We start from the raw sequence: 24,287 nt of genomic DNA, 5'->3' as shown, positions 1-24,287 counted from the left end.
ATCAGTAGAGAGTCAAGTATGGATTTTGCCTTCTGCAAGCGACTGCGCATAAGAATTTTATTAGATAATTTGTTTCCTCTGGATTTAAATGGATTTGCAATTGTTTGAGAAGTGAAATTCAGGCATTGTTAGATATTTTATGTGAACACCTCAATGCTTAGAGTCAGTATTCCTCCAAAACATGATGCTATATTTCCAAGTTGTTCTAAAAGCAGGAGTTCCAGCTCTGCACACCTGTAAAGATTTTATAAAATTCCCAGTCAAAAATCTGGTAGTTAAAGTACCACAAACCTACTTGGATGACTCATTACAAAAATGTTTGTTTTTAAAAAGAACCCTCAAAGGCCAGAGATCCAAAATTAAAGTTACACTTAAGTAAAAAGTTTCCAAACACTGAAAGTATGGAAATACTCAGTTAAGTTCAGCCAAACAATCATAACTCTGCTCCCATGTCCCTGCCCTGAGAACAAGCAAAAAATTAAAATCCATTTTAGCCTCAAACATCAAAAAGGTTCATTTACTCATTGACTCAAATTTAACACTTCTTACTAGACAATCTTACTTGCGATCTTTAAGGAGTTGGCTGTGATATGACAATCTGCCTTGAACAGGCAGGGGATGGCTTCAGTACTCCAGAAGCAGAGTGATTAGAGGGCATGTGAGAAGCTCAAAATACAAACAGTTTATTACATAGTTGCTGAAATACAGGAATCTTTCTCATGGATATAATTACCACAAAGTTACATGTGTACACATGCACTCTTTATATAATTTTTAAAATAGATTACATACTGGATCCTCAACTGAAGCAAACCTTTAATGAAGAAATCATTCTTCAAGTATTTACTTTCTCTTTAACATATAATAGCGTTTGGTGTTCAAACAAATTGACAGCACTCCATTACAATAATGTTCTATTAAATCTTTGTATATGTTCATATAGAGAAATAAATTAAACAAGACCAAAACCATACTATATAAACACCATAATAAACCACATGTTAACAGGGGGGATACTTTTTCAAGGATCTGCAGGGATGTTGCCTTAAAAAATATATAGTTCTTAAATTGAGCACAAGCTATATATGATATGGCAGAAACAGGTATATTGCATACACAGTGGGAGGTTGAAGATGGTGATACTACCTAACTCTTCTGTATGGCATAATATTTACATGTGCATTCTAAATAAAAACTACTGAAAGTGATATGATTTGTCCTAATACGCTGGTGCAGGACTTCTCGTCCATTTAGGAAAAAAAGCAAGGTTAACCAAATTAAATAGAAATGGAAAATATAAAATATAACCAGGTAAGCAATTCATACGCTTGTCCTCGGCTGTAGGTATAAGTACAGCTGATTCAGTAGATTCCAGTAATGGAGCTATTACATCCAAGTACATCTCTTCCCTTCATCTCCTCCCTCTTTCACAGCCCTACAAAAATACAACGTATGTTGATCTCTGAGTTAAGTCCTATGTATCAGATTGATTCATTACTCACAAGCAAACAGTCCTTACCAATATTCAATAAACTCAGTAAGCTATGAAGATACTTTTCTCTTCAGAACTAGATCAACTCACACACAAAAATCCAGGAGATTATTAAAAATTGCCCATCTCCCAATGAACGTACTCTAATAACTATGAAACAGGGCTGAAGATTTTTAACTTTCTCCATTTTACCATAAATTCTTCTGTCCAAGAGAAACTCTAATCTGTAACATGCAAAACAGGGTTCAAAATAGGATTCTTTAGCTGCTTTTTATTGTAAAGAGTTTTAACCTTTTTTCTTTTAAACTGAAAATTAACCAGATGAGGCAGAATATTGTAGAGATATATTACAATAATCAGTAGACTGCAACCAAAACTGTTTAAATTTGAAACATAAACAGAGGCCTTGGAATAAATGAAAAAATTGTCTCCATTGATTTAATAACCTAATAATATATAAGCATATTGAGTCCCAAGGGTGAGCACAAGGGATGCACCTCCTTTTACTGCTATCTCAGACACTGAGCCTTAGCCATGGTCTACACTATGAGTTTAGGTCGAATTTAGCAGCGTTAGGTCAATTTAACCCTGCACCTGTCCACATGACGAAGCCATTTTTGTCGACTTAAAGGGTTCTTAAAATCGATTTTTGTACTCCTCCCTGATGAGGGGATTGGTGCTAAAATCGACATTGCTGGGTCGAATTTGGAGTAGTGTGAATGCAATTCAACGGTATTGGCCTCCGGGAGCTATCCCAGACAGCTCCATTGTGACCGCTTTGGACAGCACTTTCAACTCAGATGCACTAGTCAGGTACACAGGAAAAGCCCGGGAGTTTTTGAATTTCATTTCCTGTTTGGCCAGCGTGGCGAGATCATCAGCACAGGTGACCATGTAGTTCCAGAATCGCAAAAGAGCTCCAGCATGGACTGAACGGGAGGAACTGGATCTGATCGCTGTAGGGGGAGACGAATCCATGCTATCAGAACTCCGTTCCAAAAGACGTAATGCCAATACATAGGCCAAAATCTCCAAGGGCAAATGCAAGGTGTTTACAATGCTCACAACTGCAGCAGTGATTGGAGCGGGCTCCCGCTTGCAGTGCTATGGCATATGCGCGGGCAATCCAGGAAAAAGGACGAGAAATGATTGTTTGCCGTTGCTTTCACGGAGGAAGGGGGAGAATGGTCACTGACGACATGTACCCAAAATAATCCGTGGCTAACTTGTCCATTATCTCAATTTTTTTTAAATTAATAAAGAAAGAATGCATGGTTTCAAAACAATAGTTACTTTATTTCGAAGTGGGGAGGGTGGTTGGCTTACAGGGAATTAAAATCCACAAAGGGGGCGGGTTTGCATCACCCGCACACACAACTGTCACACAACTGTCACACCGTAGCCTGGCCAGTCATGAAACTGGTTTTCAAAGTCTCTGTGATGCGCAGCACACCTTGCTGTGCTCTTCTAATTGGTGTCTGGCTGCTCAAAATCGGACACCAGGCGATTTGCCTCAACCTCCCACCCCTCCATAAACATCTCCCCCTTACTCTCACAGATATTATGGAGAACACAGCAAGCAGCAATAACAATGGGAATGTTGGTTGCGCTGCGGTCTGACCAACAGCTCCAGCGAGCTATTAAATGTCCAAAGGCACATTCTACCACCATTCTGCACTTGCTCAGCCTATAGTTGAACTGCTCCTTACTACTGTCCAGGCTTCATGAGCCATGGGAGAAAGGGGTAGGCTGGGGTAGGTGCGACCGCGTGGTGCTGGCGGCTGGGAGAGCAGCCTGAAGCAGAAGCCTCCAGCTCGCAGGAGATCAGGATAGCAGAATTGCAGTGGAGCGAGCAAAACACCATTGATGAGGACAGCTAGCAGTCCTACTGCACCGTCTGCTGCAGAGTTGCAGCAGATCAGGATAGCAGAGTTGCAGTGGAAGCGGTGGAGCCGTTCACCATTGATGCGAAGGCACCCAGGAGCTGCTGCTGTGTGGCCAAGGCAAAAGAGCAAGAGCCCTGGAGCTGTTACATGTGGAATGTACGGCTGCAAGACTTCTTCACCAGAGACAAAGAACAGGAATATGATGCACCTAAAATCTAAAAAGGCCCGCACATTTCCCAGAGTCACTACACTTGATAACAGAACGGCAATGATTGCATTGGCTACTTGGATCACAGCAGCCCATACAGTAGACTTGCGCGCAACAGCAGCAGTGACGGTGAGCTGAGCGGGCTCTCGCTTGCAGTGCTATGGTATCTGTGTGGTTAACCCAGGAAAAAAGCCACAAAACGATTATCTGCCGATGCTTTCATGGAGGGAGGGACGGGCAACTGACAACATGTACCCAAAACCACCCACGACAATGTTTTTGCCCCATCAGGCATTGGGAGCTCAACCCAGAATTCCAATGGGCAGCGGAGACTGCAGGAACTGTGGGATAGCTACCCACAGTGCACCGCTATGAAAGTCGACACTAGCCACGGTACTGTGGACGCACTCCGCCAACTTACTGTGCTTACTGGGGACGCATGCAATCGACTGTACAAAACCACTTCTGAAAAATCGACTTCTATAAAATCAACCTAATTTCATAGTGTAGACATATCCTTAGACATAAATTTTAGGCTGAGTAACAAGAGAGTTGCAAAACATTTCTGTTCAAGCAAGATAGTCTTTCAACCAACAACCCTCTCCATAATTTTATAGAACTTTTACTTTTCTCTGCTCACTAGGAATATGTTAAATTTAAAGTTACATTAAGAGAGTCCAATGGAAGACAAGAACTCTTTTCTTCAATGCTGTCACATTTATTTTTGAATGGTGTCTTTTTCTTTTTTACAAAATCACACTTTGTAATAAATTACTGAATATACACACAAATTCAAAAAACAAGATTACAAGAAGCATCTGCAATGAATAATAATAATAATAAATAAATCTGTTCATTTAATAGAGAGTGGAATAAGAAGGGCTGAAGTAAAAATGTTTTGAGGAATGAAACAGGAAACTGATTAGGAAAATAGGATTTAATTATTTTATGAGAAATTATTAGATGTCATAAGAAGAAGAAAAAGGTTGATCTGAAGAGATGGGGCAATAGGCACACAAAGGCTATGTTAGATACAATGTGGGAGAAGAATCTATTACTCAAATTAAAGAGCCGTAAACAGAGATGAGAGAGGTATGAATGAAAGTTTTGAGGATCATGAAGAATAAGGACAAAAAAATTTGTATTAGATTTTTAAACAGACAAGTATGTGAAGATTTCTGAGCATGTGGAAATATGTTCCTATTTTCAAGTATGGGTAAACTCAACTATTTCAGTGTCACGTCAGACTTTGTACCGAAAGTCTGAATCAGATGGAATGAATGATCCAAAGAGGAAACCAGAAGCTAGACCTCTGAGTTAGTGAGTCCAGAAAGTCTAACTAATGATCAGGATGACAAATGGATATGTCATTAATTCACTGGCCCTGCAGATGACTACGTATCAGTGCATTCTGCATCAGCAGTTTATGTGAGGAATTGGTGTCTGGTAACTCCCAGGGGCTAATCCCTGGGATTGTTTTGCACTGTACTAAAAATAGACATGTGGTGGGAAGGAAAGTTGTGGATGAGGGAATATGTAGAAGAGAAGAGAGAGTTAATAATTACAGTAGTGATTTCTTGGATTCCATCAAATGTCAGTGTTTATCCACCAAGAAATCCTCCTGGGAGTCCTCTTTTTGTAGCCTCCAAAATCATTAATATTGGCTCTTGCCTGCTGTAAATGGAATGGAGGTCATTCGGGATAATCTAATCCAAAAGTGAAATATCATGTTTCCCAATAGCAAATCACATTGGAGAGGAAGATAACTAAATGGGCTGACAACTGTTTGCTCAATAGTCCTGTAAACAGATTATCCACATAAAACACCCCAAGAACATGATGAAAAGCCCTGCAAATGTCAAACTACAGAAAAGCTTTATTGATACATCTCTTACTATTTTCAGAATTACTTTGCAGAAAGAAGTTCCTGTATGTTAAACTTCCGTATTATGGTGATGCATTTAGATGTCAGCAAAAGTGATAATAAATAGATTCTAATTCAAAAGATAAGAAGGATTCCTCAAATCCATTCATTACTTTTCATGCTGGGCTACCAGTTGCATAGGACTGGCAAACTAATAAATATGTAATGAGAAGATGAAAAAATATTCCCTCTGTTGCACATGAATGCATTTAAATGTATTAAATACCTCAACCCCTCCTTTCCATGAATGTAAAGGCATTAAAATGGCAACTGATTTAAAATGTGCCCCAAACACAGTATGAACAGGGAATAGTCACACATTTACGTTAGACTGGAACTGAGAAAGATTTGTGAATACATACCATAGGAAAAACGCATGGAAATGTTGCTGTATTTTAGTAAATCTTAAGCATGTTTCGGGAAGTAGCACTGGATGACATGCATAACTGAGCAGTGATAATATGAATGCAATATATAAAACCAAATATATTTTATATTCATTTATAAAGATATACTTTTAGACTGCCATTCTCCTAATGGACCATTGTGATGGCGAAAATCACCAGACACATTTCTGCTGACAGTACCTAGATATGTGCTTCTTTTGTCTGGAGATAGGATGTTTTTGACAGGAAGTCCCTACCTGATGAACTCCCTCCCACTGACAGTATTCAAGAGCCCAAGTTTATTGATTTTTAAAACACAGAGTATGAAATATTCTGATCTAACGTTTATTGGTTTGTTATCCATCACTGGACTATTTATTAGTTTTGGTTGGGCTGGTACTGAAAGGGACTGTTTATGGTGTCTTCTGTGTGCAGTAAAGTTAACAACCATATTATATATGGATAGTATGGTGATTGGGGCACAACGAAGTTAAATAAAAGATTTGATTTCTGATCTGGAATGATATTCTTTTGTTTCTTTCATTGCTTATATTAATTAACTCTAATGATGTAATAATGTAAAGGACTTTTCATAGTTCTTGCATCTCAACTATTCATAAAAACATAGTTCTGCTATGCAGACTGTGAATGAGACATTTATCATACAAGCCAAATTCTACCTTCAGAATTCAAAATATGCATGCGCTATTAGCTTCAGCAGAAGCCCCCCTGTAAGCACATCCAAGAACAGAATTTGGTCTCATAAATTATAATGGTGCTTAGTATAGCAAGTGGTATCCACCACACTGCATAAAAATCAATGATTTAAAATAAAAAATAAAAATATTTGGATATCTTTAATACATTTTTCCTTTTAAAAATAAACATATTTGAAATTATAATACCAATATTAAGGCCTAAACTTACTTTAATCTATTAATAAGTTAAAAAATTTCAAATAGTAAATGTTTGTTGAAGTATTAAAGAAAGTCAAACTACTGAACTACTGGAAATTACCAGCTAAGCACCTGAAACCAAAGTTTGTTGAAGTGCTAAAACAACTTTTGACAGCAGTTTCCTCTTCTGCAGGTGCAAAGAGAATATTTTCTTCTTTTGAGTTTATTCAACTACAGTTCAATGACTAGTTCTCACGAAGTTGAGAAACAGATTGGGAGCTGAAAAACCAGAAAAGCTTGTTTTCCTCTTCCAATCTGTGAATAAAAACAATGTGTGAGAGGATGAGATCTGCTAATTCTAAAATCCTGAAGGAAATGGTGACCAGAAAATCAGTTAAATTCATTACCTAGAATTATTTCCTTTGTTTAGTAAATTAGTTTTAAACACAAAACCTATTTTGATAAACTTACTTTCCCCCCCTTATGGATCAAGCAACTTTAAGATACTTTTATTTAACTAATAAAAAAAAATTTAAAATGCTGTTTTTGTGCACTGAATTGAATTCCAATCCCCATCCAAACGCAGCTTGATAAAAATCATAATTAAAAAGTAATCATCTAGTAAATAAAAATGCATCACTCACCATTTTTAAATATAATAAAATATAACAATTACGACTGAATAAATGTATGTTAAGTTACGTAAGTGCCTAAATAAATGTGTATAGATATAGTGTGTGCTTTCCTGCTTTGTTGACATAATTCTGTGATTAAAATCACTTTGGTTTAAACCAATTCACCCCGAATCTAGCTAATTGTGTTTCTGACTAGTTGACTATTATTCATTGATAAGAGTATGAATAACTATATTGGGTATCTGCTACAGAGTTCTAGGAATGGATGATACCGGAATGATTGGTTTCTGGACCAACTCTCAAGAAAAATAAAACCACAAAGTATTGTACTCACAGGGACTCATATATGGATATCTACTGGGTAACAGATAAAGCCACACATGGTGTTTTGGAAAGGTTCCTACCTTACAAAGAGGATAGCAGTATGATCCAGAAAGTAAAGAATCCAGTTATAAGAGAAATTACTTCTTCAGTGGGGAAGTCAGAGGTAGAGTCCTGTTTCTTAAAGATAGGGGAGGACAGAAAACAACAGCAAGTTTTAGTACCATAGCTCCCTGAGTTCAGAAGGGTATGGAATGGATTCAAAGAATGCAGTAATAGAGCTATGTTTAAAAACATATATTTGATGGAATTAAAGTCTAGTGGAAAAGCTGTGATGACAGAAAGCATCAAAATCCTTGAACATAGGGAAAATACGGGAGAATCCTAAAAGGTATTTACCGACATGTTCATCTGCCTCGGCAGGACTATCACCTATCTCCCTTGGACCCAAGGAGGCCTTGCAATATGTTCCATGGTTTGTGCTGGGGAAGATGGTCAAGACTGGGTTGGCCAAAGCTGAGGATGCATATAGTCCCCCCACCTTGATCCAGTGAAGAATAATCAGAAAAGATTATAAAAGCTTGAGCTGTATTATCTTGTCCACAGAGCTTCCCCCAGCTCAAAATCCCAGAATCCTGGGAGCAGCTGTCCAGGGGGAATCCTTGGTAGGTTGGCTTCAATGGAACCCCACTGTCACAACTACCCTGGGTGGGAGGGCAGGATGAAAATCTGGAGTTACAGGGATTGGCCAGATGTGGGAGTGGAACCGCAGAGTCTTTTCCACAAGGTGTAAACCTCGTTCACTCAATAGGATGACATGGGGTGATCTCTACGACGGAATCCTCCTTCCTCCATCTAAGCTCCCTTACTTGTGATTTTAAATCGGAATGGGTGTCCTGAGTCACTACATTTAAGGCACAACTATCTACTAACCAAATGGGTTAAGGGACATAAGAAGCACTTTGGGTTGGTGATTAAGAGCTGTGTTTTAGCCACGTGGAGCTTGATTTGATGGCTAGACATCTGTGAGGAGATATCAGAGAGAGAGAATGACATTTTAGTTTGGACAGAAGGAGACAAGACTGTAGGAAAGAGGTACATCTGTAGCAAGAGGTAGCATTGTGAACTCAATCGTACAGCCATGTTGAATAAAATCCAGAACCTACTTGTCCGTTATCCCGCTCCAAGCTGGTAAAAAGAGTGCTAGGCGCTCCACAAAGGGGGTGGGTCAGGTGTACAGTGGGAGGCAAGGTGGTTGCAGCTCTCTAGGTGCACTCAGAAATATCACTTTTGCAAAGACTGAGCATGAGATGTTGAAGGCTTTGATGGGGAGCCTGGAGAACAGGGCCCTTGTGTCTTCTCTCACTTGAAAGGAAGCTCATAGGGCCATTGATGGAAAAATTGAGGAGTTCTGAATCGTGTCAGTGGAGGGCGGTAGAACTTGAGTTTGGGTGCTTGTATATAAATACCCAACAATCATAGAGTGGCTCTGGAATCCTTGACCGAGTAGAAGAAATTGTCGGTCTTCTGATTGAGGAGGTGAGACTCATCGAAAGGGAGGTCCTCTATGGTATTCCATACTTCCCATGGGAAAGCAGATGATATAAAACAGAATGATATATGAGAGGCAGCACGATTCCCTCCTCATGATGATCCCCATAGCTATTGTGTGTGAAGAAGCGTCTGCCATGCCCACAGCAGCCTGGAGTGTCGTCCTCACAACCAGTTTGCCCTCCTCTAAGATAACCTGGAAGCGGTTGGGAAAGCTGCTGGGAAAGCTTGTCTGCAAAGTCCGCCCCTTTGCCATAAGGAAAAAAGTCATATTTAACAAATGGCGCCAGATAATTGGAAATCCAGAATTGAAGACTGGCAAAGAAGAAGAGTTTGCAACCCAGAAGGTCCAGCCACTTACCCTCCTTGTGTGCCACGATGAAGTGTGGGTGTTGTTACCTGACCCATTACATTGCCACTTCTATCAGATGTCCGGAGGTGGGGGGTGTTCCCCAGCATGGGTACAACTGCGGCCTCATGGCAAACTCCATGAGGTGCTTCTTGAGGTGGAGAGCCCAGCCATCCCAGGTACAGGTTGGGAAGGAGAGGCACATGGGCAGTCGGTATCATAGGCTGGGCAAATAGCCCAGCATGGCCCCGTCCACGCTCCTCTGCCACGCCCATCCTGCCTACTTCCAGTTCCTGTTCTTCCATGGCCCAGGCTGGGGCAGGGGCAGGCTGCCCTGTCACCGGGACTTGGGGAGGCTGGCTTGCAAGGCCCAGGGCTCGGGAGGCTTGGGCCTGGCCCCAACCCCCTCAGCCCCGGTAGCCTTGCAAGCCACCGGCACCAGCTGCCCCAAGTCCCTGTGACAGTGCAGCCTGCCCCTGTCCCAGCCTGCCCAGAGCTCCAGGGCTAGGAGCGCTTGGGTGGACTGGGGCGGGGGGCCGATGGCAGCAGTGGGGGTGCTCTGGGCTCCAGTGGGGGAGGGGGAGGCAGAATGGGAGAGCTGGGGCTAGCCTCCCCCAATGATCAGTTCACTTACCACCCAAGGAGATGCAGATACTGTACGTGAATGAAATGTGAAATGAAACGAATGAGCTTAGGCAGGAAGTGCAGATCTTAACCCCAGGGTCTTTGGCATAATCCAGTACCCAGGCATGGGTCCTGGGATGGGGAAGGCAGGGAAACTGGTAAAAACGGGTGTCTGAAAATCCTAAAACTACTATTACTAATAGGCATCTGCATATCAAGAGCTGTAAACCACCTGTCTTTCACCAGCAAGGGCATGATGGCTGCTAAGATGACCATATGAAACTTGGGCTTGCATATGAACTGATTGAGACGATGCAGGTCCAAGATTGGTCTCCATCCACCCTTCTTCTTGGGTATGAAGAAATACATGGAATAGAACCCTGCACCATGGTAAGTTGTTGGATGTTTTAGTTTTTTTATTAAAACTACAGTAAAAGAACAAAAAAACCCACCTATGTACAATACTAAAAACAGTCTATTTTTTTTAAAGTATGTCACAGAGAGATAGAAGGAGAGCAGAAACTCCAATCCGGACCATGTAGCAGTGAGAAGGAACTGAGGGCACAGTCAGTCCGCCCTGCCCTTTATTGCCTTGGACAAAACCTTGGGGCAGAGCAAGGGCATATGTGCACACCAACGGACACTACTACTTTCAAATTCTCTGGCTCCAGAGCTCTGACAGGGGTGAAGAAGCAGAGAATTATAGGAGGGGAAAGGGAAAGGTTCCCTCATATTTTGTTCTTGGGAGAAGTCGACAAGATTTGAGGAGTAAGTCAAAGGTGGTGAAAAGGCAGCCGGGCTTGAGGGTGTGGGATTCAATGAAGTTGGAAAAAGAGAGTTGTTTAGTTAGGAAGATGACAGAACTGAAGGATAAAACAAATCTATAGTGGAGGACACCATCCTGCTCATATGATTTCCACCAGAGATGCTCTAGAGGAGCAGAGGGAGTGGATACTGGGAGTAAGCCAGGGCTGGAGGATGGCAGGGTGACCTTGCGATGGGATAGAAGGGCAACAATATCAAGGCTGGAGGACAGTGAACCAGGGAAAGAATTCACAACAACATCAAAGGAAGAAAGGGAAAAGAGGGAAGGAAAGAGAGGGGCTGAGAGCAGACAAGATGTCATCAATGCTTATGGACTGGAAGTCATGGAAAGACCGATTGACAGGTCACAAGTGGGGGGGGCTAATGGGTGATGCTGAAAGAGAACAGGCATTAGTCAGAGAGGGGATCAGAGAGACAGCGCAGTGCTCAGTGAAGACCAAATCAAGTGAACAATGGTCCTTTTCATCAGTGGAAGCGTTGAACCCAGGCTAGGTTGAACCTAGGTCTAATGAAGGGGAGAAGGTAAGGAAATATGTGGAAAAGAGGTCAAATGGGTCACCAACATGGAAATGAAGTCACCAAGGATCAGTGAGGGAGACTGTGAGGAGAGGAAAAGAGAGAGCCAGGAGTTTAAGTCAGAAAGGAAGGCTGATGGGGAGGAAGGTGGACGGAAGATGGAATTTGGAGGACAGCAACATGGATGCCAGGATGCAGATGAGGAATGTGGTGCAGAGAGACAAGATTATTTTAAAAAGGTGCAGCTTACAAATGCTGGGAAGAGGTAAACTTGTAGAATTGCCAAAATCCTGCATCCTAACATCTTCCAATAAGAAACTGAGTTTTTGTTTTTTATTTTACTTTTATTGCTGAAGTATAGAATCATCCATTTATTCTGACATTTTTCTTTGCAAAAATCCATTCTCTTGACTGAAATAATATATTTTCCATGACAAATATGATCATCTCAGTCTTGTATCATATTGCTCTTTACTATATTTTCAAGGCAAACTGAACCATGGTAAGTGTACTCTTAGTATGATTTATGTCATGCTCATTACTTATGCTAGGGAGCAGAAGGGAATACAACAATCACATTATCCTTTGTCTTTATTTTATCTCATTGTAAACCATAGTATAAAAGATTAAAACATGGGCTCATTCAGTTCAGTGTAGATCACCGATTTTAACAGGAGAAATACATTCTCCAATGGATGAAGATCAAATCAGTATTAAGAAAAAAACAATCTACATAAAGATAGAAACATTTAAATCTTACGCTCATGCTACACCACTTAGTCAGTATTAAATAGAGGTTTCATGCTTTCTATGGTAAGGCAGGTTTCTAAAATATCATGGGAGCAATTTTTCCCTTAATTACGTCTCCTTACTATAGAGAGTAATTTAATTTGTTACAGAAGCTGCAGCTGCTTTTAACTTAATTCTACAACCATTTCAGGAAGGTAGAGGAAGATGATATAAAAAACCGAACTGCAATAAACTAGAGAATGTCCAAAGCTGCTGTAAAATTTGCACAAAAAGAATCTATGATCTCCCCTGTGATTAAATTAATAGGATGGTTGGGGAATCATTTCCAAATAACTGGATTTGGAGCATGTCAAGTGCAGCTACAGAAGTTGACATTTAGGACATTGTCTTTATACAGATAGAAACAGAAGGGGGAACCAAACTCACATCAGGGAGGTGACTGTTAAGGTACCTTTGTAAGATACCTAACACAATGACTAGGACCTTTGGGAGCTACCACAACAACATTAAACAATAGTAAGTTGGTACTGGAAAAAATAGCTAATCAATTCCTTTGGACTGAATGAATCTCCATTTCCATTTTGCAACATAAACACTTTCTAATGGAGGTTTTCCTGAGCTTGGCCCAAAATTCCCTGCCCTTAACTGCTGTAGAGCTTGCTGTGAAATGGTTTTCTGCCTGGCTGCCACCTTCAGAGCTTTATTTACAACGTATTATAGGCAATGCAGGTAGAGACACCAACGGTAGGGTTGTCCGACACCTCCCATTACTTCCCACCTCCCCTTGTTTCAATTCCTTATAACTTTGCCAAACTTTAATTGTTTGGGCAGACATTTCCCATGCCAGATGTCTACTTCAGGCTGACTGATATATTTATTAACTTCAGCAAAACTAGTTCAATCATTTTTCAGAACGACGTGAAAAGAAATTATGTCAATTTACTCATATTAAAAAATTATTGCAACATTTTACTAAGAAACTCTAGCGCCTCCATGCTTTGGGGCACGGTCTTGACATTTTTCAAGAAGGGGGTGCCACCATGGTGTCAGAGCCTTTGCTGTCTCCACGATAATTTGCCCAAATTTGGACAAGCATGAGCTTCTGAAAATCTCAGTTCACATATACCCAATGGAAAGCTGTTTGAGTTTGGTGGCTAATCTCTCCAAGGATTACATCTGTACTAAGTATGTTCCATCCTAGGGTTACGGGGCTGAGCAGGCCTTTCCTGCAATTTCTTCTCTGGGCTGCCATAGGCCACTGTTGTACCAAGCACAGGAACTGAGAACAAGGAGACTGTCTCTCCTGGATTTACAATATTCCCTCTGTTGGTACTCAGGCAAAGAGGAGGAGACAGAGAAGATAACCTCACTGGAATGCCAAGAATTAGGAGTTAGGCCTAGGCAAGGAACTTAGGAGGGGTGACAAGGATACTGTCTTGAACTGTCACAAGGATAGGCTGGAGAGGCTGGGGCAGAAAAGGTCAGGCCTGGGGGGAAGGAAAGTGTAGAATATCTATTACCACTAGAATTCACTTCCCCCATAGAATATAAACTCAGGATTCCCGAGTCTCATCATTCCTCTGCTATCAGCAAATACTGTGAAACCACTGGCAAAATTCATGCCTCATCTCCTTTTAGCGATTGCCCACAAAGAAGATGACAGCCTTCCAAAAAAGAATTAGAAAAATTGATGGAGTATAAGTCCATCAATGGCTATTAGCCAGGATGGGCAGGGATGGTGTCCCTAGCCTCTGTTAGCCAGAAGCTGGGAATGGGAGACAGGAGATGGATCACTTGATGATTACCTTTTCTGTTCATTTTCTCTGGGGCACCTGGCATTGGCCACTGTCAGAAGACAGGATACTGGGCTAGATGGACTTTTGGTCTGACCCAGTATGGCCGTTCTTATGTTCTACTACTATCACTCTTTTAGCTCAAGTGGCAAAAATCTGTGCTTTGGACCTAAAGGTTTCACTAATACTATTGATGAACCATCTGGAAGTTAATATGGTTCCACATGATGGAATTTATGGCACTGAATGAGGTAGATATCCTATTTATTTCTACATATGTGATGAAGAGGTACTGTCACAATTGGGTTCATTCTTGCTACATATAAGGGCAAGAGACATAGGGCCATGTGATCTAGAATATTTTTGAACTATGTCTCCTCTCCTGGTCAATGTTTTTTGACAACAAAAACAACTGACAGACTTCCCACTGACTGAGAGGGTCATATGTCCCTGTAAAGTAAAATAAAGCAGCCTTTATTTTACAGGTAATTTTAATGCTAATGCAAGTTTGTAGGTAAACAAACTTCATTTTAGGAATGTAAAATTATTCAACTTTTACTGTAGCATATTCCTCAGTTCCCAAACTGAAGGCAAATATTGGATGGACATAAGAGCACATACAATAGTTATATACTAGCAGGAAATATCCCCAAATATTTTGAGGATACATAACATTTTAAAAAAGTGAATTTAAGAGATGGAACATATAACAAACAAAATTGTCAGCACCTAAAATGGTTGCCATTAGTCATGCTAGGAATTCTATTACTGGCTGATAGGTTAAAAGAATCCATAAACTGAAGAATAGCAGCACTGTTGTTTTAGTGAATATTATTTTCTCATGTTGACAGTGACAGGAGCTGTACTATATTATGTATCAATAGGGTAATTCAACAAAATTCCCTCATCCCTCTGAAGAGGTAAGGATTATATTGAGTTTTAAATTTGCTCAGTCTGTTCCACTGAAGACAATACAACTAATGAAGGCTTGGCAGCTTAAAGGTTCACTAAATTCAACAAATTCTACCTGTAATATGATGAATGTTTTTGTACACTCTAGAGTTTGCTATTCTACAAAAGCCAGATGCAAGTGTGGGAACTTCCTCTGTAGTCCTGTTAGAGGAGGACTTAATTAATATAAACTAGGAACCTTTTAGTTCATGCTCGGAGGGTCCACATGGGGAAGTTAAAGTGCAGCACTTTGATGCACATTGTTGTTCACATCAAACTGTGGGGCAGTGTAGATATGCCCTATGTTAAATGATTATTAGTAAGGCTATGAGTCTGTTATGGAGGCCACAGATTCTGTGACTTTCCAGGACCTCTCTGACTTCCACAGCTACGGCAGCCAGTGCGGCCCTGGGGCAGCCACCTGAGCAGCATTTGATGCGGCTGGCCCCAGGGGCTACCAAAGCAACAGCAGTCCCAGAGCAACAGCAGCACCCCAATCCCCCCTCCCCACCAGAGAGGCAGCGGTGCCCTCTTCCCCCCCCAGAACAGCAGTGGTGCCCTAGGCTGCCCCCCAGAGAAGCAGTGGCACCCCAGAGCCCATGCAAGAGCAGCAGCAGCGCCCCAGGGTTCCCCAGAGCAGCTACGATTTAGTTAAGGGTATTTTTAGTATAAGTCATGGACAGGTCAAGGCCGTGAATTTTTGTTTATTGCCCCGACCTGTCCATGACTTTTACTAAAAATACCCATGGCTAAATCTTAATCTTAATTATTGGCAGTAAAATAGGAAATCACAAAAGCCAAGAAGGAAGTTTTCTTCCAGAACAACTTTGAAAGAGAGATGTAACTTATTAGTTACATTCCTAGAAAACAACTTTTAAATAAGACACTGCCTCTGGCCCAGATTTTCTATTTTAGCTGAGTAGTTAGCTCTTGTTTTACACGTATATGTTGAAAGAATTTCCAGTAGTTACAAAACAAAACACTTATCAATAGCAGAGAAAAACCTTTAAACTCACTAGAATACAGTAGTACTTAGCCTTGAAGAACCAACTTTGTTATCTAATGGAGGAATAAAATATAGAAGACACCACTGACCTCCTGACTTGAGTTGACAATGTTTGCATTATGAACTTGCATCATCACAACTCAACATTTTAACACACAGATAAAAAAATCAGAATGCAATATCTGGACATTATGGCATGATTATATCATGGATATCTCCCTCTTGTCCCTCTGCTTTCTGTCTGCTTAGAGAAATCAGAAGGCATCCTTGTAACTCATGCGTTTTCCTCTCCTCTGTTGAAGCACTCTTTATAGCTCCCATCTGCTCTACTCAGATTCTTATGAGAGGAATCCCTAAAAAGGGATGAGGCACGGAGACTGGGAAGCAGCATGGAGTGGAATTAGACAACATATCCAAGTTGTGCAATTCCATCCTATGCAGAAAAGAAACAGACCAAACCATCCTCAAGGGGAGTTGTAGATAAGGAAGTTAAGCCTAGCTCTGTGCCACAAAGCAAGGTATCAGTTTTGATACCTCACTAATGCAATAGATACATGAATGGTAGATCAAGCAGCTGTCTGCCCAAAGTATTTTCCATTGCCCTACCTCTTCTCTTGATGCCAAGACTACCTTTCCTGGAATTGTGGTTGGAAACCCAAGGACACGCAGAAAGTCTCTGGTACAAAAGGGAATTCAACAACCAGACCTTCTTCTTTGAGCTGGTTGAAGGAGTATTAGAGTCCTAGCGATGGACTTGGTATACCTCATCTTCTCCAGTATCTCATCCATCTTGAAACTGAAGAAATCCTCCCTTTTCAAATGGGAAATTTTCCATTCACGCTTGGGCCCCATAAAAAAGGTCCAATGACTTGAGCAAACGTACAGATTTGGAGAACAAGAAGATGTCACCATGTAAGCCAAAACATCTAGAGCATCACAAGCCTCTCTTAATTTGTATTTGGATGCTATATGCTCCTAAGTCATCAGCTCCTTTACAGAATTTTTGTTCTCCTCAGTAATTGTTCAATAAGAGTGCGCCTCTGGTCTTCAGAGCTAAAAATTATCCTAATTCAGGAGCCTCAACCACACATCCCAATAGCTCTTGAAACTGTCTGTAATTATCAGATGTGGAGATGGCATTATCCTTCAAAGACGGGGAAATGAATATAGTCACTTCTTGTTATTCAGGATTAAGTTGTTTCATATCTCCAACCCATTGTACTTCCTCAGACCCAAACAGGAGAGTCATTGTTACTGACCAACAGACAGAACAATGTCAGAAATGCCAGTAGCCTAAGGTAGCAGAAACAGAGGAGATGGAGATGACACGCTGGCTCTTTTGGGAAATGCAAGTGAGTGAGGTTGTGTCCCAAGTTTTAAGGCTCATCTTAAAATATCTACCAATGACGACCATTGAGTTAAAAAAGACTCTCAGCCAGTAATGCCACATGTAATGCTACCAAAAACAGAAACAAATTACAGGATCCTGTTATTTTAAAGGCATATTAAACTCTGCACAGTGTTTTTCTGCTGCGGTCCAGGTACTGGGAGTTAGGCAATGGTCTTTAATTCACCAAAACTCTTTAGTAAGATAATTTGGTGGGTTTCCCATTTCCTCTTCCCATAGGTTTTCCAAGGGATAATGCTTCTACTTTCCCCTAAGGCCTTCCTCCCCAGCCTTCATGTACCTTCTATTTATATCCCTGCTTCAATAATCCCATATTGAACTTCCTGCCTATTTTAAATGTGGGGGTTTTATTATAATGTTTGAATTATATATTTTTGTAATTCCTCCTACCCTAACCCATTCCCACAGCATTTCTCCTCACCAAGGTCAACAAAACACAATAACTTTAGAGTTTGAAAACCAAGACATTTTGGACATATGATGAGTCAAAATAACATTAAGCAAACTTTAAAAAAGTCAGTAATTGAAATTCTTAAATAGCATGGGCCAGATCCCCAGGTCTAGCTGAGTTGCACTCAGTTCAGGATCTAGGGGAGATGGTTCTATGACACCTTTCTGCTATCCCAGTCCTTGGGTTAACTAGAGGCTGGTTCCTCCCATTGTAATTTACTGCTGATCAGGGATCTCTTGATTGAAGAATGGTCCAGTCATATCCCCTCCTGCATCAGGCCATGCCACAATTTCCCCTACTCTGTAATAGGAAGCAACTGGTTTGCAGCTTATAAAATGTCCCTCAGGAATTCCCAGCCCCAGGTGCCCTTTAGGGAAGCTGTCTAGCTACTTGCACTACCTAAGCAGCACAAAGGAACCAGAGAGCTGAGGACCTGGCACCATAATTTTAAAAGTCCTTTTCTAATTTTTACTAAACTTCCCATTACAATTCAAGGATTCAGGGACAATACATGGCATGAGAAGTTTCAGTGAGATTGGTTTCTTTTGGTGGAAGTTAGGGGTGTTGAAAATCAGGCTTATTATAAAAAGCCAGACTCAACCTTCACTATGGAGCAGCAACCACCACTCCATAACATATGTTGACTTTTATTATCATATTTTGTTAGATTTTAAAAAATAATACAACTCTAAATTTTTGGTGAATTTTTTTTTTTTACTATCTTCAGATTATTTGTGAAATATACTTAAGAAAACCTATAAGGAAATCTAGGGAAGATCAGAATAAGAATCACTATATGGCAGTGAAGAGATGATGTAAACACACAGGATATTTTGCTTAAAGAAAATGCAACTCAGTTTTATTAGTAGTCATTTTGTTGGTGCAACAAGAACTACTTGCTATTTAACCTAAACACACAAGTGATTGATTAGTGCAAATAAATACTAATATGCATTTTCCTTGCTGATGCTGTATCATCATTACAGTATGCATTATACCATCAGAAAAGCCTGAAAACAGACTACAGTTCATTAAAGAACTACTTCAGTTATACTGCAGGGCACTACAATGAAAAACGAAGGCAACAAATGCATTTTCAGAAGAGAAACAAATATCTGTGAACTGCTTGCAACAGAAAATATAGTATTTCTCTTAATTTTCCTGAAAATACTACCATTGGTGGATGTATGTTTTTGAACTTAGAGAATCTTAAGAATTTGTTTCATTTCAAATTTACAAGTCAGAAAAACAACTGTAAACACCAGACACACAGAAAAAGACAAAAGCTTATGAAAATTAAAAACCACTTGCTCACCTTTCCAACAGCTGCAGCCACTCTGTTGATCTCCCCTGCTCTTTGTTTTCATTGCAATGTCAGCATTATGACTGAAGGAATAGAGTACAGCAGAACCTCGCTAATTTACTTTGCTAATCCACACACCTCAGAATTTGCACACACAAAAATAGCCATTTTGCCCCACCTCTCAGCCAAGATTGAATTGTAAATGCTATTGAGAATGTTCCTATTACTCAACTTCATTACGTGTACAAAATATACTACAGAATATTGACTACTATATTATTCAATATTACCATAAACATTAAAACAAAAAACTAGTTAAACATATAAACTACGTTTTAGGATGTATCGTGGTACATTGTGTTCACTTACTTCCCAATTTACAAACTTCAGGAATTTACAATGGACTCCCTCCTTATCAACAGTGAATTAGAGAGGCTCTACTGTACTTATTGCAATGTTCTTATTCAGATCCCTGTATCTATGATCCTCTCTAACTCATAGTCATTCCCCAATTCCTAATACATATTTGAAAATTACTATATTTCTTATGGCAATATTAAACTAAACTTAGCTATATTCTGTTTCATTCTACCATTCCACCCAATTATTTCCTCTCCAAACTACTGTATGTTTTCAATGTACTGTTTGAGTTTTTCTCCTCTATATTATTTTCTGTAATTTATTTACTATGAAAAATTTAGTTCTGATGCAACATCCATTATTCAGCAAGGTTCTGCTTTTTGCCTAATTTTCCAGCTGGATAGATTGATTGATATACAAGATATTCAAGTACTGCCCAAGGGCACACAATAAATCTATGTCTTAGACCAAAGAAAGATTCCTGTCCTTTGAACTTCCCATTAGATCATATGGCATCTCTGTTCTGGAATGGAGTGAACCAAATTTAGATACTGTATCAATTCAGTCTCCAGAAAGATTTTGGTATATTATCACAACAAATTAATAATCATTTACAATAATTGTAAAAAAAATTCTTACCGGTCTGACATCCCCACATGAGTTTGTAAACTGTCGTGCCAAGCCAAAATCCAGCATGTAACACTTCCTACACGTGCTAGGGAAACGTCCCATAGCAAAGTTTGACTAGAAAAAGAAACAAAAAAGTATACGTTATTAATATACACATATTAATGCATGTCATTTTTCATTATTCTATCCTTCCATCTATATTTTCACTTCTGCCCATGTTCTATTCACTTTGGAGAAAAGAACCCATTATACTGGCACTGTATTTGCCAAAAGAAGGATGCAGAACGCTCCCTCCTCTTTTCTGGCTGCCTAGAAAAAAGCTTCAAAGACCAATGGGTTGGAGGGAGAGAGTGTGGATTTGTGGAGGCAATACATTCTGAAAACTTCAGTTAGAGTTCATTTTCATTTTCTTGTTCATCATCTGCCTCCACAGATTCTAATTCTTGGGTTTTGTCTACATAGCCTTTTTTCCTAAAATTTCTCAACACTGCACTGGTTCAGCTCCTCTGCTGTCAGCAACATTTTTAATATAACGGTCTGCCTATCCCTTTTGTTTTAACCATGTGATCTAGACTTGTTCAACAAGCTTTAAAAATTATCAATGGGAAAAACAGGGCTAGGCCAAAGAGCTGAAGCAAGAGTCAGTACACAAAGTAAAACCCCTGTAAAAGTGGGAGAATTCATCATATTGGAAATTTGGCACTGTTGACTGTGGAAAAGCTATTGTTGATTTCTGATTCTCTACTGCCTGGTACTTCACGTACCCAGTTTGGATGAAACCAATGAATCCAACAGTAGCCCTGATCTTTATAACTTTGGCCAAGATATCATCCATCTTGGAGCGAAGCAGATGAAGTTCTAAAAGAAAGAGACTGAACTCCTGTATCTCTGGAAAGAGAAACAAGCCACAACAAATAATACCAGAGGCAGAGCACAAGCTTATAGATGGATCAGAGAAAGTTAGTATAAAAGAGTCATTAGACAATTCTGACTCTTATAAGTTAGCAGCCTAAGTTGTCATAATTCACTGGCAAATGTTCTAGTGGCATAACTGATTACCAGAACCTAGTAATTTACCACTCGCGAATAGAGCCAATGGAAAAAAGTGTCCTTTTACCTATTAAGGAGTCTAATATTCTATATTGTTTATTAGGGGCAGCCAGGTGGAAAGTCCTTGGAATTCCAAATTTATCATTTTCTGGTCTCACTTCCAAAGAATTTAGAAGAGTCAATAAAAAAACATTAAAAACCTGCACAGGGAAGCATTTTAATCAAAGATTGGACTGTTGTCAAGTGAGTCTGTAACATATCGACAGAGTTTAAAACGATAGGAGACCTGCCTTCTAGTCTATGTCAGATATAAGGTTGTTAACTGGTTGCAAGTCTTCTTCTGAATGAAGAAAGAGGATCATTTAAAGCATCTGAGAGCTGACAAATTGTCACTTGTAAGATTTTACATAATCCATCAGAGATGAACAGATGAAACAAAAATTCGCTCTTCAGGAATGGCAGGACCTGTCAAGTTCACCTTCCAACTCAAATCTAGACAGAGAATCTGAGACACTCTCACTCTGGAAATGAACAAAAGCTTGACATTAATTTAGAAGAATATCCTGCATTCAGTGTTTCAGAAAAGACTCTTTAATGTGAATTAACTTAAGTGGTTATGTAAACAGAAGGAACCACAGTCCACATATGTTATAATGAAGATCCACATGGGTCATGGCTAACTTAGGCAGAGGTATGCTTACATCCTGTCTCCCTCCATGCAGGACAGATACAAACAGGGACAATTGGGAATATATACATTTCCCGATGGTGAATTTAGACTGTTGACAAATGGATTTATTTATTTTTGTACACCGAAGGATTGCACTGAGAAAGGCTTGCCATTGAGATCAGAGGAAAAAAACAGATAAGGAATACTACGGTCAAGGAAGATTACTTGGATAGTCTTGATAAATCAGACTTGGATGCTAGCAGAAATTCCACAGTAGAATCTGGCTTTGAGATGTGTCAAAGACAGTACCAAAAACTTGCATTGTAAGAGCTGTACAGAGAGGGCATGGACACTTATAAAATCCATTTGACAAGATAACTAAGATTCATAACTTTTTTCTTCTCTTTTTCTGTGCCTTGTCAAATTGCTCATCCACAAGTGCACATATAGATTCCTTGAGTATCAAGGCTTTTGAAGTGAGGCTAAGATTGGAAAACTTGGCATCAAGGCATTTACCAGGAACTAGACATTTGTTTCTGGCTTGCCATGAGAAGCAAGCAAAGAATATGGCCCATCACTTTTTACAATGCTTAAAACTTGATTTTTTTTAATCATTTCAAAGCCAACCATTTTGAAATAAGTTTTTAGGCCTATAAGTTCTGTCAGGAAAACACAAACACATTTGTCTAAATGACAAATTTAACTATCAATTTTCTAAAAACTACAAAAAGCATTTCTGCTGAATAAACCTGAAAAAACTAAAAATATTAAAAACATACAGCAGTTTCAGATCCAATGGGTAGATGAAAAAAAATAAAAATAAAACAGGAGCAGAAATGTGTGTGTTCAGCAGTATTCTCTTTATGCAGAGAGAGTTTCAATGCCCTCCCATTCATGTCTACAGGCCTATAACCACTACTGGACTTACTGCTTCTGGAATGCCGAAGGTCTGAGCTCAGGGCATTTTTCTCCAGTAAATAATGTGGACTTTTATCTGTAGGTAAAGAATACTCCAAGTCAAAAGTCCATCTGATCCCTAGAAAACGATTTAACCCTTTCATCCAGATGTGCTGTTGTGTTATGTAACAGCTCTCTTAGAAGGAAGGAATAGTTCTAATATAATTTGTGGTTCTCTCTGTTGCTCCTGCTCTTGTCCTGGCTCAATATTTAAGTTCCCAATCACTCTCCCCCACCAGCAACATCTTCCACCTCCCTGTGGCTTGTACACTTCCCCAACTCCACTGGCTTCATCCAAGCTCTTCTCCCTACAGGTACCAGGCTGCCTCCATCCATCCCTTGCCCTCCCATCATGCACATATCATCACCTTCCGCTTCTAGCCTACTTCACAGTCTCCGCACCTTTCAAGTTTGATGCTCCACCTATCTCCCTCTCAACCTATTTCCTACCTGACTCTGGCTCCACTAACCACCCAAATGAAGTTCTGGGTGACATACCATTTTAAAAAAAATATAATGCAAGAATGAAGGATAAAAATGAAAATTTCTTAAACCACACCATACTGTTAGCTAGGCATTATAATTAGGACACGAAATTCAGTGCATTTTATCAGATAACATTAAGTCAGAAGATGAAAATAATGGTGACAAAAAATAGAAGAGCTCTGCATGTATGGAATTCAATTGTACATGTTCACAGTAGAGTCTGATGACATTTTTAGTGTACAGCAATATATAGCATGCATGTAACAAATGCAGTGATAATCTCAGAGGAAACCAGAAAAATAAAATACCAAAAATAAGACCTACTTCACAGCGGAAAAGTATAGTGTGTGATACTAACAAACAGATGAAAGAAAAATAATTCAGGTTCTCACTAAGTGCATGATCATACAACACTCTACAATTTATTGGGCAATTCTTATTAGTTATCCCGCTATACATTCAAAAGATAGCTCTATTTATTGTTATTTATTAAAGGATAACAATGCATTCACTGCTGTACAATGCACAAATGTGAAGGAAGTCCCTGCGTGAAGGAGCTTACAATTTTTGACATTAATAGAAAAGACAAGCCACAGTGCAATACCAAAAGAAGAGGAGTACAGGAATTTTTTGTATTTTTTTTTAAATATCCCATCCCTTCCTCTCAGTAAGGTAGTAATGGGAATGGGGCTTATTGTGGCAAAGTGTTCATAGACTTCATGGAACAAGTGGGTCATTAGGTAGAATGTAAGAGCCTGGTGAAGTCAGAGGTTTTTTCCTATGTTATCTCTTATGCATGGGAGAGATGCAAACATGGGAGTGCAAGAAGGGAATAAAAGAGGGCAGTGGAATTGACATC

At 39.8% G+C, this 24,287-nt stretch overlaps 1 protein-coding gene across 12 annotated transcripts in view; it reads right to left on the bottom strand.

The window, feature by feature from the left end:
- Positions 1 to 24,287, bottom strand: part of TTBK2 (tau tubulin kinase 2) — a 217,042-nt gene that overhangs the window by 74,836 nt on the left and 117,919 nt on the right. For 11 of the 12 annotated variants that reach the window (XM_038405265.2, XM_038405267.2, XM_043517544.1 and 8 more), the window contains one exon: positions 20,275 to 20,379. In XM_038405265.2, coding sequence (XP_038261193.1) covers positions 20,275 to 20,379 — 105 coding nt within the window. Of the gene's footprint in view, positions 1 to 19,287; positions 19,351 to 20,274; positions 20,380 to 24,287 lie in introns of those variants that run through there. The other variant, XM_038405274.2, reaches the window with a different exon arrangement.

The sequence above is a fragment of the Dermochelys coriacea genome, chromosome 6 (genome assembly GCF_009764565.3).
Source record: "Dermochelys coriacea isolate rDerCor1 chromosome 6, rDerCor1.pri.v4, whole genome shotgun sequence".
Taxonomy (NCBI): domain Eukaryota; kingdom Metazoa; phylum Chordata; order Testudines; family Dermochelyidae; genus Dermochelys; species Dermochelys coriacea.
This window is presented reverse-complemented; position numbering and strand designations above follow the sequence as displayed.